This window comes from Chiloscyllium plagiosum, chromosome 29 (assembly GCF_004010195.1).
Source record: "Chiloscyllium plagiosum isolate BGI_BamShark_2017 chromosome 29, ASM401019v2, whole genome shotgun sequence".
Classification (NCBI taxonomy): domain Eukaryota; kingdom Metazoa; phylum Chordata; class Chondrichthyes; order Orectolobiformes; family Hemiscylliidae; genus Chiloscyllium; species Chiloscyllium plagiosum.
In genome coordinates this window covers 34,063,024-34,081,594 of record NC_057738.1, presented here as the reverse complement: position 1 = coordinate 34,081,594, position 18,571 = coordinate 34,063,024, and the positions used below count along the sequence as shown (strand labels likewise).

The 18,571-nt window shown below is 42.6% G+C and overlaps 1 protein-coding gene across 7 annotated transcripts in view; it reads right to left on the bottom strand.

Moving 5' to 3' along the window:
• The window catches only part of fars2 (phenylalanyl-tRNA synthetase 2, mitochondrial), a 496,334-nt gene that overhangs the window by 384,609 nt on the left and 93,154 nt on the right, over positions 1-18,571 (bottom strand). For all 7 annotated transcript variants that reach the window (XM_043719495.1, XM_043719493.1, XM_043719492.1 and 4 more), the window contains one exon: positions 15,160-15,319. In XM_043719495.1, the coding sequence (XP_043575430.1) occupies positions 15,160-15,319 (160 nt within the window). The remainder of the gene's footprint in view (positions 1-15,159; positions 15,320-18,571) is intronic.

The following is an 18,571-nucleotide window of genomic DNA, read 5'->3' as shown; positions in this document are numbered from 1 at the left end:
AAGTGATCCTTCACCTTCTAAATAGGCACCAAATGTACTGCGACACCCTGAAAATTAAGTAAGTGCTTATATGGCCTAAGAGATGCTTCAAGATTTTGCTATCCAGTAAGGTACATGCTATTAAAATTAGACTGTCTCCTCTTAAAAGCAGACACTGCCATTATTTACGTGTATTATTGGTGAACAGTTTTCAAACACCTTTATGATGCACAGTTTATTTTTCATGGAATTGGAACATTAAAATTGAAAATATTGTTATATGAGCTTAGTTGCTTAAAGCAGAATCTAAAGAGAAAATCAGGATTATGGGGCTTCTAAGCGTACTGAATTGGAAATCAGGAAAAATGGATTGAGTGTTGCTTAACATCAGTAATCTTATTTGGAACATTTTAGCTCCATTGCAGTTAGTCAAACATGGCCTCAGGAAAAGTTGCAGAGACTTCAAAAACTGAAATGGGGGAACTGTGAATTCTAATTGGGCTGCTGAATTGGCTAAGTACTCAAACAAGGCCAGTTGCCAGTATTGAGCACACATAGTTGAGGACAACAATGAAAACTCCCAAGGTGGAGGATGTTATTTGGACAAACAAAATATTGGAAAAATAAAAATGGAGTGTTGTATTTTGATCCATCATGGGGGCATGCCTGGAACACTACATTTCTTGTTTTTAATGATATTCTTATGCAAATCTCTATGATGAACTCTCAAGTACAAAACAATTTACAACTTTTCTTTTGGGAGAGAGAAATAAATTTGGGAAACTGAAAAGATCAGAAAAATAGTAAAAACATCTTAACAGCAGAACATTTTACGCTTTTTGAGGCAGCAGACATGGCATTTTTCTTGATGAAAATATTGCAAAATTCTAAAAAGGAATTCAGCAGCAATATTAATTTTGCATGCTATGTCAAAAATAAGTCATTATGGCAATGTGTACATTTGATAGAATATGTGAATGATAAAAAAGACTGACGTTGCCATTTTTAAAACTAATGCCGGAGAACAGAAAATTCACCAAATTTAAGTGGGTGGATAGAAGCAGTTAAGTTATCAGATTACTATATAAAGAAAGAAGCAAGTTTCAAGAAACTACACAAAACAGAGGACAAAAGAACATAAATATACACTATAAAAAAGAAAGAATTTTTGTTGTTATTTTGCTCAATAAGTTGTTATTTGAATTATTTGTTTTATTTCTCATTATCATTATATACTTTTTTTAAAAAAGCAGAATCTGTTATTATCTAGTAGGGTCTTGCAGGGATGTTTGAGACTAAATGGAACTAGGAAACAGATGATGGCTATACATTAATTAAGGATAATGTGGTAAGAACTTAATTGGGTGTATATTATAGGGAATATATAATCAGTGGCGATGAGTTGATGGTGCGACAGTTGGAATAAAACTCTCATCAGAAAAGCATAAGCCTGGACTCTCTATCTAATCATCATTTTACCATCTCTGCCTCTAATTGGATACAGCTCAACATCTATCCCCTGACTAAACTCCCCAACCTACCTTAAGCTCTCACACACTTAATTGCTAATCTACCCCCACAGCTGTGCATCCCACCACTTTGCACCTTATCTCCTCATCCATCTAGCACCCAATCTCCCAACAACTGGCAGCACATACCTTCACCCAATGGTCACCATACCACTCACTCACCTGGCACCCTAATTCCTCACCCTATCAAATGCACCCCTACCCATCTGCTACTCTACCTTCCCATCCACATGTTACCGTATCCCCTCACTCACCTTACTGTCTGCTAGTTGGTATATGGGAAGATGGTTGTGGTTGTTGGAGGTCAGTCTTCTCAGCTCCAGGACATCTCTGCAGGTGTTCCTCAGGTTAGTATCCTAGGTCCAACAATCTGTCTCCACTACATTATCTACACAAATGCCAGGTAATGACCATCGCCAAGAAGAGACAATATGAACACTAAATCCACCACTACCACTGTCCGCAGGGTTAACATTGACCAGAAATTGAACCAGAATAAACAGAAATACCTTGGCTTCAAGAAGAGGTCAGAGATTAGGAATCCTGCAGCAAGTATCTCCTGAGTCACCTCCTGACTCCCCAAAGCCTGTCCACAATTTACAGGCACAAGTGAGGAGTGTGATAAATTAGTTCCCACTTGTCTCGATGAGTGCAGCTCAAGCAACAATCAAGAAACCTGACTCTGTCAACTACTACAGCAAATGAACTGCAGCAGTTTAAGAAAACAGTTCACCAACACCTTTCCAAGAGCAATTGGAAATGGGCAATAAATGTTGGCCGAGCCAACAACACCCCCATTGAATGAAGGAAAAAATAGCTCACATACTTAGCTTCTTGCAGTAGCTGTCAAAACTAGATTTGGGACCTTTAAAGTTGGAATACAACATTAAACTTCTCCCCTTCTGCCTTTGTAGATTGTTTTCTAGGGGAAGAAAAAAACTACTTTGGCTGAAGATTCCTGGCCTGGATGTTCACCTAAAATCTTTCTCCAGATGTTGATAGGCAACTTTAAGTCTTATTTGGTTTAGAAATAGGGATTCCTACCCTGAGCTTTTTTTTCAGATTTCTGCCATCTGCACTATTTTGCTTATCCAATAGTTTTTGATCCTGGAAATACAAGTCAACATATGCCACTTGGAGAAAACACAATTTGGGGAGTAATCTTTCTCATTGTATTTTTGCCAAAAGAAGTAACCTTCTATCATCAGTGCTACGCTGATCCAGTTAAGTTTCTGATCAATGGTTTCAAATCTCAAGTTGGACAGGACAACTTAAATCCAGTGAGCGCAATCTTGAAATAAAAGTCAGTATCAATAAAACTACAAGATTGTCATTAAAATCCATCTGGTTTAAACAGCATACTACTGCACCTGCTTATCATTCTCTAGCTAAAGGCACTTTGTTGCTCTAATCATAAGTGCTCAGGACAAGGCAACCAATCTTGGTTAGATTACTCAAACTTTAATTGTAAAACATACTATTAACTTGTTCAATTTCCCACAGTCTGATCTCAGTTACGTTTCCCATGAAACTAAACTGTGGGCAACAATCTCGGAAGCATTGTGGCAGCATCTCCTGCATAGGCCAAGTATAGCGAAGAACAAAAAATCTGTACTTTTTAAGTCATATAAAAAGATCATAGGCAATCCTTTATTCCAGTTGTAGTGATTGTAATGAGGTCAGTAAGGTGTACTTTATAGAATATGAGTTCCCTGAATGGGGCTGTTAATCTGGTCGAATCAGGGAGCCCTCGCAGACAGATTAAAAGAGGAATATCAGACATCCCGACATTTCGGGGCAGGTGGCTCTGAGGGACCTGAATTAATGTAAAGGACTTTCCACATATAAATCAAAGGTGAAATGGTGATGGGATACCAACCTCTATGGAGTTATTTTAGTGCCAATGAGAATAAAGCATGTCCTGAAGAACTCGCTCGCAACAGTCGTCTTTGAGTTGGGATAAGCATTGTTTGCATTATGCTGTTTTTGGAAAGTGTTGACTTGTTTGACCCTGCTGTTGAAGACTGGGCCCAGTACGTGGAAAGAATGCTTTTTTTTCCTGGGCAAACGGCATTGCGCCAGATGAAAAGCAATGAGGAATTCTCCTGACAGCTTATGCACGGCAATGTTTTCAGTTACTGGAGCCTAACTTTCCTTGCGGCACCAGATATTAAAACATTTCAAGAGTTGACAGATTTAGTAAACGAATATTACAACCACTAGCCTCCTCTAATCTGAGATGCTATCAGTTCTACTCGACAATTCGAGAACCAGGCAAATTTGTCTCGGGATTTTCTGGTTAGGTTAAGAAGACTGGCAGGGGCATGTCACTTTAGCTTAATCCTTAATGAGATGATGACAGACTGTTTGGTATCTGGAGTTAATGATGTAAAAGTGATGTAAATAGGCACTTGCTAAAGTGCCTATAAGCTGAAGCCCAACAGGACCTCAAATCCAGACACTACAACTGGCTTTATAATTAGAAAATACTGCAAGTGGAGCTTTGAGTTGCAGGGTATTCCGATAGAAGTGGACACCCTCACCAGATAGACTGAACATGGGGATCACCACTTGAGTGCAGGCAAATGCACAGCCTCACTCAAGACATGTCATGAACAGAGGGATTCTAGCTCAGCCCACAGCAAAACTCCAAATCAAAGCCAAAATTCTGCCAAATGGTCAAAATTCTCTTCAGGATCCGGGCCAGCCACTATTATAGTTGCTGTTGGTATGCAGATATGAAACAGTAAAGCAGTCCTACTAGACAAAATTGAGTAAGAAAACTCATAGGTCAGTATCCAGAACAGTGCACTCCCCGGAAAGTCTGTCTACATCTGGTTTGGAACAGTTACATTTCTTCACAACATTCAAATCAGAACCAAGCAAAATAAACATCTGGTTAAACGGTCACCCAGTTCTAATGAAGGTTGATACTAGCATGACCATTTCAGTGACAGCAGAACCAGCTTTTAAGAAAATTCGCTCTGGACTCCAACCCTTAAGTTTGTGCAAAACCTCAGCTAGACTGAGAAACTATACCAGGGAACCTTTACAGATTAAGGATACAGCTTCAATTCTGGTCTCTTATGAAAAGCAGCTGGTTTAGTTACCGTTGATTGTTGTAAAAGGCTCGGGCCCAAGCTGACTGGAGTGAACTTGGTTGAGAAAGATTCACCTAGAATGGCTCAACATTTTTTTTTAAATCAGAAAATGACTGCCTAAGTAAAGTCCTAATTAAATACCTGGATGTTTTTCTGAAAAGTCTAGGAACTATCAAAGAAGCAAAGGCCTCCTTGCATGTGCCATTTGCTTTACAAGCAAATGTTGACGCAGAAATCAGAAGGCTGAAAACGAAGAAATCATCAAACCAGTCGTCTGGGAATGGGCAGCACTGGTCGTACCGATTGTGAAACTTAATGGGTCGGCTTCCCTTTGGGGGGATTTTAAACAAACAGTAAACCATTTTTTGTAACTGGATAAATACCCAATGCCTCACATAAAGGATTCATACAAAAAGCTGGTGGGGGGAGGGGGGGGGTGTGCTGTTCTTCATGAAGTTGGACATGAGCCACGCATACGTGGAATTGCAGTTAGATAAGGATTCAATTGTATGCTACAATTAATGCCCATAAGGGTCTCTATTGGTATATAAGACTGCCATTTGTGCAATTTTTCAGCAGATGATGGAGAACATTTTTCAAAGTCTACCCCAGGTAATCATTTATCTAGATGACATTCTAATAACAGGGAAGACCAATAAGAAGTACTTAGAGAACTTGAACATAGTCCTCAGATGCTTCTCCCAGGTAGGCGTACACATTAGAAGGTAAATGTGTGTCCCAGGCAACCCAATTAATCTACATGGGCTACGAAGTGACCAAGACTGGGTTACACCTGTAGGAAGGTAAAGTGAGGATGATCAAAAGTGCCTAGGTCTTTCCTTGGGCTGGTGAACTATTATGGAAAGTTTATGGTCAAAAATCTCAACACTTGGTACAGTCCAACAGGTTTATTTGAAATCACAAGCTTTACACACAAAGAACAAAGAAAATCACAGCACAGGAACAGGCCCTTCGGCCCCCCAAGCCTGCGTTGATCCAGATCCTCTATCTAAACTGTCGTCTATTTTCTAAAGATCTGTATCCCTTTGCTCCCTGCCCATTCATGTATCTGTCTAGATACATTTTAAATGAGGCCATCATTCCTGCTTCTGCTGCTCCACTGGCAACGTGTTCCAGGCACCCACAACCCTCTGTGTAAAGAACTTCCCACACACATCTCCCCTAAACCTTTTGCCTCTCACTTTGAACTCGTGATCCCTAGTGATTGAGTTCCGCACTCTGGGAAAAAGTTTCTTGCTATCCACCCTGTCGATATCTCTCATGATTTTGTAGGCATCAAACAGGTTCCCCCCAAAATTCTACCTTTCTAATGAAAACAATCCTCATCTATTCAACCACTCTTCATAGATAGTGCCTTCCATACCAGGCAACATCATGCTGAACCTCCTCTGCGCCCTCTCCAAAGCATCCACATCCTTTTGGTAATGTGGCAACCAGAACTGTACGTAGTACTCCAAATGCGGCCAAACCAAATTCCTATACAACTGTAACATGACCTGCCAACTCTTGTACTCAATACCCCACCCAATGAAAGAAAGCATGCCGTATGCCTTCTGGACCACTTTATTCACCTGCTTTGCCAATTTCAGGGAACGATGGACCTGAACACCCAGATCTCTCTGTATGTCAATTTTCCCCAGGACTTTTCCATTTACCACATAGTTCATGCTTGAATTGGATCTTCCAAAATACATCACCTTGCATTTGCATGGATTGAACTCCATCTGCCATTTCTCTGCCCATCTCTCCAATCTATCTATATTCTACTGTATTAGTGAGTTTTGAGAAGATTTGTAGCTCAGGTAGAGGTTCTGGATATAAGTTTACTCGCTGAGCTGGAAGGTGTGGTGTAAAATTATGTCCCAATACATGTGTGAATCATAATGTAACACATGTATTGGGCCAACCAGTGGAATGTGGTGAAACGGTTAAAAATTATGTCCCAATACATGTGTGAATCTTATTACACACCTCCCCGTGTGAATCTTCTTATCTGTATGTAACCAGAATGGAATGTGTTTTTTAGCTTTGCTCTGCTGTTCACATGAATGTTTATATCTGGAAAAGAGTATATCAGCTGGAAAAGTCTCCAGTTCGGTGAGTCTGCTCCGGGGTTACGTTTAACCGCCGAGCGTGGGTTGTTGGCAACCGCTCTACGAGAACTGACGGCTCCCAGTTCCGGTAACATGTAGAGTGAGTATAAGCCAGACCCGTTGTATGAGACTTGGTTGTGGCGACGCTGCGGGGAATAAAATGCCCATATTCTAGCAGACTCGCCTCTTGGTCATTTGTTCTGTGTCAGACTACTCTCCTACGAACCTGACCTTGAGAATTTTTTAAAACAGAAGGTTTGTTTTCAGACATTTTGTCGCCATACTAGGTAACATCATCAGTGAGCCTCCAGTGAAGCACTGGTGGTATGGCCTGCTATGGAAGTCTTATCAACAAACATAATTGACTTGGCTCCCATTTACCACTCCCTGAGAGAAAAAAAACAGGAACTTACATCAGCACAGGAAATGGCATCACCAACCCACGGAAATCTAAACAAAAAGAAAAGCGGGCTCTACCTCCAGTGCTTCACCAGAGGCTTACTGATGACGTTACCTAGTATGGTGACGAAACATCTGAAAATGAACCTTCCAGTTCAGCAAACTTACATCCAACCTGCTGTATTCTCTGACAGTCCCTTCATTATCTGCTACTCCACCAATCTTAGTGTCATTTGCAAACTCACTAATCTGGCAACCGATACCTTCCTCCAAATCATTAGATACCACAAACAACAGTTGTCCCAGCACAGATCCCTGTGGAACACCACTGATCACAGGTCTCAATTTTGAGAAACTCCCTTCCACTACTAGTCTCGTGTCTCCTGTTGTCCAGTCAGTTCTCTATCCATCTAACTAGAACACGCTGGACCCCATGTGACTTCACCTTCTCCATCAGCCTACCATGGGGAACCTTATCAAGTGATCAGTGATAGAACTGCCCCTGTGTGATCTTGAAGCACCATCATGGCACATTTACATTAACTCTTAAGAAGGGATCAGCCTTGGAAATGGTTGTGTGGCTAAGCCAATAGCTGGAAATGTGTTGCTGGAAAAGCGCAGCAGGTCAGGCAGCATCCAGGGAACAGGAGAATCGACGTTTCGGGCATAAGCCCTTCTTCAGGAATTAAGCCAATAGCTTTCAAGGTAGTGAAGAAATAGCTATCAACCTCTCAGGGTGTAGGCATACTATGATGCCAAGTGAGATCTCCCCCATTCAGCATCTGGGTAATATTAGCTCACAGGTGGCCCAATGGAGAGGAACGCCCAATAGCATATGCATTCAGTACTTTGGTTAATGCAAGCATAAATACATCTAGATAGAAAAGGAAGGTTTGGCAGTTATGTTTGGAGTCAGGAGGTACCGCTGATACTTTTATGGATGTAAATTTGTAGTTATAACAGACCACAAACCCTTGCTAGGTCCACTTAAAGAGGACAAGGCAGTGCAGCCTATAACTTCAGCGTTAATTCAGCAGTGGGCTCTAATACTATGTGCATGTAATTATAATTTGGAACATTGTCCTAGCGCCAAATAGCTAGTGATGATGCATTGAGTCACCTCTCGCTGGCAAATCTACCACCAGTGGTACTGCCACTGGAAGAGTCTGCAATGGTTTTAAATTTTCTGGACACCCTGACAGTCACAATTGACAATTTCAGACTTTGAACACAGAAAGATTATATCCTGGCAAAATTAAAACAACTGGTGGTGATGGAGGAAACCAAACTGCCGTCACAACTGCTACAGTGACTGTCCCGAGCAAAGGTCGCTGTCAGATGCTGGCTGAACTTCACCAGTGTCATCTAGAGGTTTCCAAAATGAAGATGCTGGTGAGAAATTATGTCTGGCAGCAAGGATTAGATGCAGACATATTTGTGTCGGTGGGGCAGCGTCCAGAATGCCAAAAAAGACAAATATGGCCACCAGCAACTCCCCCACAAACCTTGGACTCGCTTACAGATTGACTATACATGTCCACTCATGGGCTCAATGTTCTTAGTCATTGTGGATGCCCATTCAAAGTGGTTGGATGTGCATACAGTTCATTCATCAAACTTGGGGACAATGATAGAAAAACTGCACAAAACACGGCCTCCTGAAGTGTTGCTCACAGATAATGGGCTGTCATGTACCAGCAGGGAATTAGAATATTTGAATATTTCCTGAAGTTGAATAGCATTCATCATGCAAGAATAGCACTCATCATGTAAGAAAAGCTCCACACCATCCATTATCCAATAGTCTAGTTGAAACAGCAGGCCAAACTTTCTGACAGCTTAAAGAAACAGACTACAGCTTCACAAGATACCAAACCACCTTGGCTCCTATTTGATTATAGGACTACCCCTTATGCAACTACAGGGATAGCTCCAGCAGAGTTGTTAATGGGAAGAAGACTCTGCACTGGTTAAATCTAAACAACAGGGTTGGGGGAGACAGCATCAGGAATGCCAGTTTGGTTTGAGAACCACGGGAATGGCTCTGCACAGGTACAAATCGTGATTAACGTGAGGTCAAGTCAGGTAGAAAGTTCGGATAAGAGTAATGATCCTGAACAAGCACGTGGACCATAAGACAGCTGCAAACTCGCAAACAGGGAGGCTCTTTGGAACAGTCGGGAAGGCTGGAGGAATCCATGGGTTCTCCCTCTCAGTCAAGTGTTGAAGAGACCTTGGAATCTGAGATGGACATGGTGGATGTCATTGTCTTGAAGCCCGTTACCACCTGAAGAAGAGAATGAATCTCTCTGGAGACACTCAAGGCGGGGAGGCAAGCTACTGTGCATTACACGCCAAGGTAGAGTCAGTTGACCTGACTTAGTGCTAAAACACCCAGAAGGAGCTACAAGATAAAGAACCAGCCTATTTTCTCATACTCAGATGGGGAGGGATATAGTGATTGTAACGAAATGAGCCAGGTGGACCTCATAGACTATGAGTTCCCTGACTGGGGCTGCAAATTTGGTCCAGGGAGCCCTGGCTGCCAGATATAGACAGGAATATCAAAAGTTCTGTATACTCAGAGTTGGCTCTGAGAGAGCTGGGCCATTGTCAAGGACTGTCCACATATAAATAAAAGGTGACTTGGTGACAGGATACAGACCTCTGTGGAGTTATTTTAATAGTGAAAGTACTTTTTGTTTATTCAGGATGCTTAAGATTTTCTTGATGGTTACTATTTGATTTCCAGCGGACATTTTGATTCTTGGCAACTAATTTATTCAGCAGCGCTATCATGTAGTAACGGTACCATCTGCATTTCCACTGATTTATGGGTATATGGATTTAAAGCAGAATTAGAATAATTCATTAATATTTTCAATAATTATTAGCTCTCCATTAAACTGAAAACAGAAGGATAGCATTCATTTCTTCGACATCACTTCGACTGGGACAATACATCCATCTTAGGACAAGCCAAAGACACGCACAAGAATTCCTAGAAGCATGGCATTCCAACCGGAACTCTATCAACAAACACATCGAGTTAGACCCCATCTACCACCCCCTGAGAAAAGGAACAGGAACTGACTTCAGCACAGGAAATAACATCACCATAGGACACGACATTATCAACCCAAAAAAACCCAAACATATAAATAGAAAGCAGGAATTTTCAGCATTGTGTCGCATGAGGTCCACTGAAGATGTTACCAAGTCTGGAAATGAACCTTTCAGCTCAGCGAGCAAACCTACATCCAAAACCAGATTATTTAAATTAGCACAAGACAGCCGGGAGAAGTTAACAAAAGTATTTCCCCAAAATTACTTGAACCTGTGATAAGCCATCACTCTAAAGTCAACTTCCACAAACTGGTGAGGTCATGGCAAATGTGTTTCTATTATATGTGCACAAAATATACATTTAACTTGGCAGGTACAATCATTAGTCGAGAATGTGGTGCTGGAAAAGCACAGCAGGTCAGGCAGCATCCAAGAAGCAGGAGAATTAATGTTTTGGGCAAAAGCTTTTCATCAGAAATGAAGCATGTGAGCCAAGGGGTGAAACTGGGGGGGAAGGTAGCTGAGAGTGCAATAGGTAGATGAAGATGGAAGTAACGGTGATAGGTTAGTGAGGAAGCTGGAGAGCATAAGTGGGAAGAAAGATGGACAGGTCATGAGGGCAGTGCTGAGGTGGAAGGCTGGATCTCAGATAAAGTGGGGGGAAAGAAAATGAGGAAATTGGTGAAATCCACATTGATCCCGTGTGGTTGGAGGGTCTCAAGGTGGAAGATGAGGTGTTCTTCTTCCAGGCGTCTGGTGGTTAGGGTTTGGCCCAGGGCCTGCATGTCCTTGGTGGAGTGGGAGGGGAAGTTGAAGTGTTGGGCCACGGGGCAGTATGGTTGGTTAATGTGGAATGTTCTCTGAAATTGGAATGGTTTGAATGAAGTTGAAATGAAGAGGGAATGGTCTCTGCGGAATGCAGATAGGGGTGGGGAGGGAAATATATCTCTGGTGGTGGAATCTGTTTGTACGTGGCAGAAATGGCAGAGCATGATGCATTGTATCCGGAGGTTGGTAGGGTGGAAGGTGAGGGTGGTTCTGTCATTGTTGCGATTGGAGGGGTGGAGTTCAAGGGCGGAGGTGCGCGAAGTGGAGGAGATACGCCGGAGGGCATTGTTGACCACAGGGAGGGGAAATTGCCCATGTGGGAGGGGAAATTGCCGCAGAGACCATTCCATCCGCGACTCCCTTGTTATGTCCATGCCCCCTACTAACTGACCCTCCACTCCCGGCACCTTCGCTTGCCACTGCAAGAGGTGTAAAACCTGTACCCACACCTTCCCCCTCATCTCCAACCAAGGCCCCAAACGTTCCTTCCACATCCTGCAGAGATTTTCCTGCACCTCCACACGTCATTTATTGTGCAAGTTGCTCCCGATGCAGTCACCTCTACATTGGGGAGACAGGACACCAACTTTTGGAACATTTCAGAGAACATCTCTGGGACACACGCACTAAACAACCCCACTGCCCTGTGGCCAAACATTTCAACATTTTCCCTTGAGAGACTGGTCAGCAAGGTTAGATCTCATGGAATACAGGGAGAACTGGCTCAAAGGTAGAAGACAGAGGGTAGTGGTGGAGGGTTGTTTTTCAGACTGGCAGCCTGTGACCAGTGGATTAACGCAAGGATCGGTACTGGGTCCACTACTTTTCGTCATTTATATTAATGATTTGGATGCGAGCGTAAGAGGTATGGTTAGTAAGTTTGCAGATGACAGCAAAATTGGAGGTGTAGTGGACAGCGAAGAAGGTTACCTCAGATTACAACAGGATCTGGACCAGATGGGCCAATGGGCTGAGAAGTGGCAGATTGAGTTTAATTCAGATAAATGGAGGTGCTGCATTTTGGGAAAGTAAATCTTAGCAGGACTTATACACTTAATGGTAAAGTCCTAGGGAGTGTTGCTGAACAGAGATCTTGGAGTGCAGGTTCATAGCTCCTTGAAAGTGGAGTTGCAGGTAAATAGGATAGTGAAGAAGGCGTTTGGTATGCTTTCCTTTATCAGTCAGAGTATTGAGTGTAGGAATTGGGAGGTCATGTACAGGACATTGTTGGAATACTGCATGCAATCCTGGTATCCTTCCGATCGGAAAGATGTTGTGAAACTTGAAAGGGTTCAGAAAAGATTTACAAGGATGTTGCCAGGGTTGGAGGATTTGAGCTATAGGGAGAGGCTGAACAGGCTGGGGCTGATTTCCCTCGAGTGTCAGAGGCTGAGAGGTGACCTTATAGAGGTTTACAAAATTATGAGGGGCATGGATCAGATAAATAGACAAAGTCTTTTCCCTGGGGTGGGGATAGATTTAGGGTGAGGGGGGCAAGATATAAAAGAGACCTGAGGGGCAACATATAAAAGAGTCTAAGGGGCAAACTTTTCACGTAGAGGGTGGTACATGTATGGAATGAGCTGCCAGAGGAAGTGGTGGAGGCTAGTACAATTGCAACATTTAAAAGGCATTTGGAGGTATATAAGTAGGAAGCGTTTGGAGGGATATAGGCTGGGTGCTGGCAGGTGAGACTAGATTGGTTTGGGACATCTGGTCGGCATGGATGGGTTGGACCGAAGGGTCTGTTTCCGTGCTGTACATCTCTATGACCCTATGACCCTATAACTCCCCCTCCCAGTCTGCCAAGGACATGCAAGTCCTAGGCCTCTTTCACCACCAAATTCTAGCCACCTGACACCTGGAGGAAGAACGCCTCATCTTCCGCCTTGGGATGGTCCAACCACACGGGATCAATGTTAATTTAACCAGTTTCCTCAACTCCCCTCCACCCACCTTATCCCAGATTTAACCCTCCAACCCGGCACCACCTTCTTGAACTGTCCTACCTGTCCATCTTCATTCTCACGTATCCGATCCACCCTCCGCTCCAACCTATCATCATCACCCCCATCTTCATCTACCTATCGCATTCCCAGCTATATTCCCTCTAGCTCCACCCACTTCCATTTATCTCTCAGCCCCCTTGGCCTTCCCCACATTCCTGATGAAGAGCTTATGCTTGAAAAGTCGAGTCTCCTGCTCCTCCGACTTTGCCTGACCGGCTGTGCTTTTCCAGCATCGCCATTTTGACTCTGATCTCCAGCATCTGCGGTCCTCACTCTCTACTTTCATGAACCCACGCTGCTTCTGCCCAATGGGATAATTTCTATCCAGATGTCTCGCTGTTTCATCCTTCATGAAAAATTTAAGCATTTTCCCCACTACAGAAGTTTAAGATAAGATCAACCTCTTCTTTTTTTAAACAGTGGTGTCACATTTGTTGTTTTCCAATCTGCTGTAATTGCCCCAGAGTCCAGTGGATTTTGGTAAATTACCACAAATGCATTTGCTATTTCCCCCACCATCTTTTTTTACTACCCTGGGACACATTCCATCAGGATCAGGTGACTTATCTACCTTTAACACCATTAGTTTGCCCTACACTACTTCTTTGTGATTATGACTGTACAGAAAATATCATGCTCAAAATTAACCAGCCTAATTGGCATAGCTGGGTCAAGGAACAGTTTTATTACTTCTCACATAACTGAGAAGATAAATCACTGTATACTACAATAAACATTTTTAATCACAAGAATCAATAACCAAAAATCTTGTCATAACTCTTCCCATCCTGAGTGTGATAGGATTACTTCATTGACAAAAGTAACGATAAAAATATCAAATATTATGGTGGAAATTGGGTTCCTCTTTGAAACTGCCTTATTTTAGTATTCCATATTTCGTATTTTCGGCAGCGCATCAGTAACAAGCCTTCTACAAATATAAAAAGATGTCCAGCACAAGAGGAAAAAAAGGAAAGGTCATAAGAATCACTTGAAGGTACGTAGGCTCGTGTCAAAAATTTATTGGGTGGCACACTGCCTTATTATGATTTCGGTGTCTAGAAGTTCAAGGAGATAACAAAGAGTGTTATCACTAAAGAATGTGAAATATCACTGTCCAAACTGTGGGGATCCACCACTCCTGTTTCTCCATCCTACAGAGCACCATCAGGATTGGCAAAGTCATGGAGTCATGCAGCTGTACAGCATGGAAACAGACCCTTTGGTCCAACTCAAACATGCCAGCCAGATATTCCAAATTAATTGAGTCCCATTAGCCAACATTTGGCTCATATTCCTCTAAACCCTTCCTATTCATATACCCATCCAGATGCCTCTTAAATACTGTAATTATATTAGTCTCCACCACCTTCTCTGGCAACTCATTCCATACACGCACCACCCTCCGCCCCGTAGGTCACTTTTAAATCTGTCTCCTCTCACCTTAAACCTATACCCTCTCGTTTTGGACTCCACTACCCTGGGGCAAAGGCCTTGGCTACTCACCCTCTCTACTATTACATCTGTCATGAATCATATATTTCCTTTCTTTGCCTAATTAAATAATTTATTGTACCTAAACTGTTGCTTCTTAACAAACACAATATGATATCAGAAAATTGCTTACAGATAGCTTACTGCCTATATTTGATGACAGTGATCATGATTCCCCAACTCCCCCAAATTATAACATATATGACCATTCAGAGTTGGGGTTAGTTTGATTTCACTTTTTTTTCCCCAACTGATACCTAAATTTAATGCAATTTTTTAAATTACATGTGCAAAGTATGCATTCCACCAGAGATGGTTAGTAATTTGCCAAGAATTTGGGTCAGACATACTGAATTTTCATCTTGTGGCTCTCAACAGCTTTCATTTTGGGCGATTGTTAAAATGGTTGTTCCGTTGAAAAGGGTTCAGAGTGCATTCTACTTTCACAATAACATTGTGAACTTAATTATCCTCTGAATTGACCTAGCAAGATACACAGTTGTATACAAGACGACACTTGCAAAAGAACAATAAATGTTTCTTATCAGTGTCACCAGAATTTGAAATAATTCAATAAAGCATGAAAGTCACATGCAAGCATTATGATTAAATCATGTACAGATTATAACAATTCACATACCTTTCCCAAAGAGATATATCATGACTTTCTTTAACGTCTGCTTTAAGTCAAATTCAAGTAGTTTAACAGCCTCAAGTGTGTGCCTCTCCTGTTTACAGGGTATGCGGCATCCCTTCTCAAAAATGCAAAGTTCTTCACCATTTTGGACATTGGCAAACAACTGAAAAAAAGAGAAGGCAATTTGGTTTGTTTAGGTTATAGGAACTAGTATATGATATTTAACAATCACTTCTCCCCCACAATTTACAAAGAACAAAAAAAATTACAGTATAGGAACAGGTCCTTCGGCCCTTCAAGCCTGCACCGATCTCGATCCTCTAGATAAACCTGTCGCCTATTTTCTAAGAATCTGTATCCCTCTCCTTCTTGCCCATTCATGTATCTGTCGAGATACATTTAAATGATATTATTGTGCCCGCCTCTACCAAGTCCACTGGCAACACATTCCAGGCACCCACCACCCTCTGCGTAAAGAACTTTCTACGCTTATCGCCCTTAAACTTTTCCCCATTCACTTTGAACTTGAGATCCCTAGTAACTGTCCCCCACTCTGGGAAAAATCTTCTTGCTATCCACCCTGTGTATACCTTTCCTGATTTTGTAGGCCTCAATCAGGTCCCCCAAACTGTTTTTCTAATGAAAATAATCTTAATCTACTCAACCTCTCTTCATAGCTAGTGCCCTCCATACCAGGCAACATCATGCTGAACCTCCTCTGCACCCTCTCCAAAGCATCCACATCCTTTTGGTAATGTGGCAACCAGAACTGTACTCAGTATTCCAAAATGTGGCTGAACCAAAGTCCCAGACAAATGTAACATGACCTGCAAACTCTTGTACTCAGTACTCTGTTGGATGAAGGAAAGCATGCCGTATGCCTTCTTGACCACTCTATCAACCTGTGTTGCCACCTTCAGGGTACAATGGTCCTGATCATCCAGATCTCTATGTACATCACTTTTCCCAGGGCTTTTCCATTCACCACATAGTTTGCTCTTGAATTGGATCTTCCAAAATGCATCACCTCACATTTGCCCAGATTGAACTTAATCTGCCATTTCTCTGCCCAACTCTCCAATCTATCTGTATTCTTCAATATTCTCTGACAGTCCCTTTCACTGTCTGCTATTCCACCAATCTTCGTGTCATCTGCAAACTTGCTAATCAGACCACTTATACCTTCCTCCAGATCATTCATGTATATCACAAACAACAATGGTCCCAGCATGGATTCCTGTGGAACACCACTGGTCACAGTTCTCCGTTTTGAGAAAATTCCTTCCACTTACTATTCTCTGTCTCCTGTTGCCCAGCCAGTTCTCTAACCATCTAGCTAGAACAACCTGGACCCCCATGTGACTTCACTTTCTATCATGTCGACCATGGGGAACCTTATCAAATGCCTTACTGAAGTCCATGTATACAAAATCTACAGCTCTTCCATCATCAAATAACTTTGTCTCTTCCTCAAAGAATTCTATTAAGTTGGTAAGTTATGACCTCCCCTGCACAAAACCCTGTTGCTTATCACTGATAAGCCCATTTTCTTCCAAATGTAAATAGATCCTATCCCTCAGTATCTTCTCCAGCATCTTTCTGTACACTGATGTCAGACTCACCAATCAATAACTACCTGGATTATCCTTGCGACCCTTCTGAAACAAGGGGACATTAGAAATTCTCCAGTCCTCCAGGACCTCACCCATGTTCAAGGATGCTGCAGAGATATCTGTTAAGGACCCAGCTATTTCCTATCTCGCTTCCCTCAGTAACCTGGGATAGATCCTATCTGGATTTGGGACTTGTCCACCTTAATGCCTTTCAGAATACCCAACACTTCCTCCCTCCTTATGCCGATTTGACCTAGAGTAATCAAACATCCAACCCTAACCTCAACATCCGTCATACCCTTTTCCTCAGTGAATATCCAGTGAATATCCATACTCTTATGAATCCCACCTGTTTTCTCTGATTCCATGCATAACTTCCCTCCTTTGTCCTTGAGTGGGCCAACTCTTTCTCTAGTCAGGCAAAAGTGAGGACTGCAGATGCTGAAGATTAGAGTCAAGATTAGAGTGATGCTGGAAAAGCACAGCAGGTAAGGCAGCATCCGAGGAGCAGGAAAGTTGACGTTTCGGGCAGGAACCCTTCATCAGGAATTCCTGATGACTGGCTCCTGCCCGAAACGCTGATTTTCCTGCACCTCAGATGCTGCCTGATCTGCTGTGCATTTCCAGCATCACTCTACCCTTTCTCTAATTACTCTCTTGTTTCTTATATATGAATAAAAGGCTTTGGGTTTTTGCTTAACCCTGTTTGCAAAAGATATTTCATCACCTGTCTCAGCCCTCTTAATTCCTTGTTTCAGATTGATCCCATTTTCCCAATGTTGTTCCAAAGCTAATATTGTCGCCCAGACCTTATGTATGCTTCCTTTTTCCTCTAAGCTAGTCTCACAATTTCACCTGTCATCCATGGTTCCCTAACCTTGCCACTTCTATCCCACATGTTCACAGGGACATGTCTGTCCTGCACTCTAATCAACCTCTCTTTAAAAGCCTAGACGAAAGTGAGGACTGCAAATGCTGGAGGTCAGAGTTGAAGAGTGTGGTGCTGGAAGAGCACAGTGGTCAGGCAGTATTTGAAGAGCAGGTGAGTTAATGTTTCAGGCATAAGCCCTTGATCAGGAATCTTTAAAAGCCTCCCACATATCAAATGAGGATTTACCTTCGAACAGCTACTCCCAATCCACATTCCCCAGCTTCTGCCGAATTTTGCTATAGTTGGCCATCCCCAATTTAGCATTCTTCCTTTAGAACTACTCTTGTTTTTGACCATGAGTATTCTGAAACTTACAGAATTGTAATCACTATTTCCAAAGTAATCCCCTACTGTAACTTCAACCACCTGGCTGGGCTCATTCCCTAACACCGGGTCCAGTACGGCCCCTTCCAGAGTTGGACTATTTACATATTGGTCTCTAAAACCCTCTTGGATGCTCCTTACAAATCCTGCTCCACCTAAACCTCTAATACTTAGTGAATCCCAGTCAATGTTGGGAAAATTAAAAGCTCTCAGGTGGTTCCTACACCTTTCCATAGTCTGTCTACATACTTGTACCCCTATCTCACTCACTGTTGGGAGGCCTGTGGAACTGCTCGGATACCATTAGTCATGCGGCTGGTGCAGCTACCATCCCCACAGTGATCGATGATGTCACTTCCGCTCCCATCATGGACGATTCCACAGCCACTTCCGCCCCTCACAATTCCTCATGCACCACACGTGACATCACTTCCGCCCCTCACATCATCGCTAATGTCACATGCTCAGTGACTTCCAACCCCCTACTGCCGTGTTCGCCACCACTTCTGCCCCCACCAATGCCACTCACCTGCATTCTGCTGACACG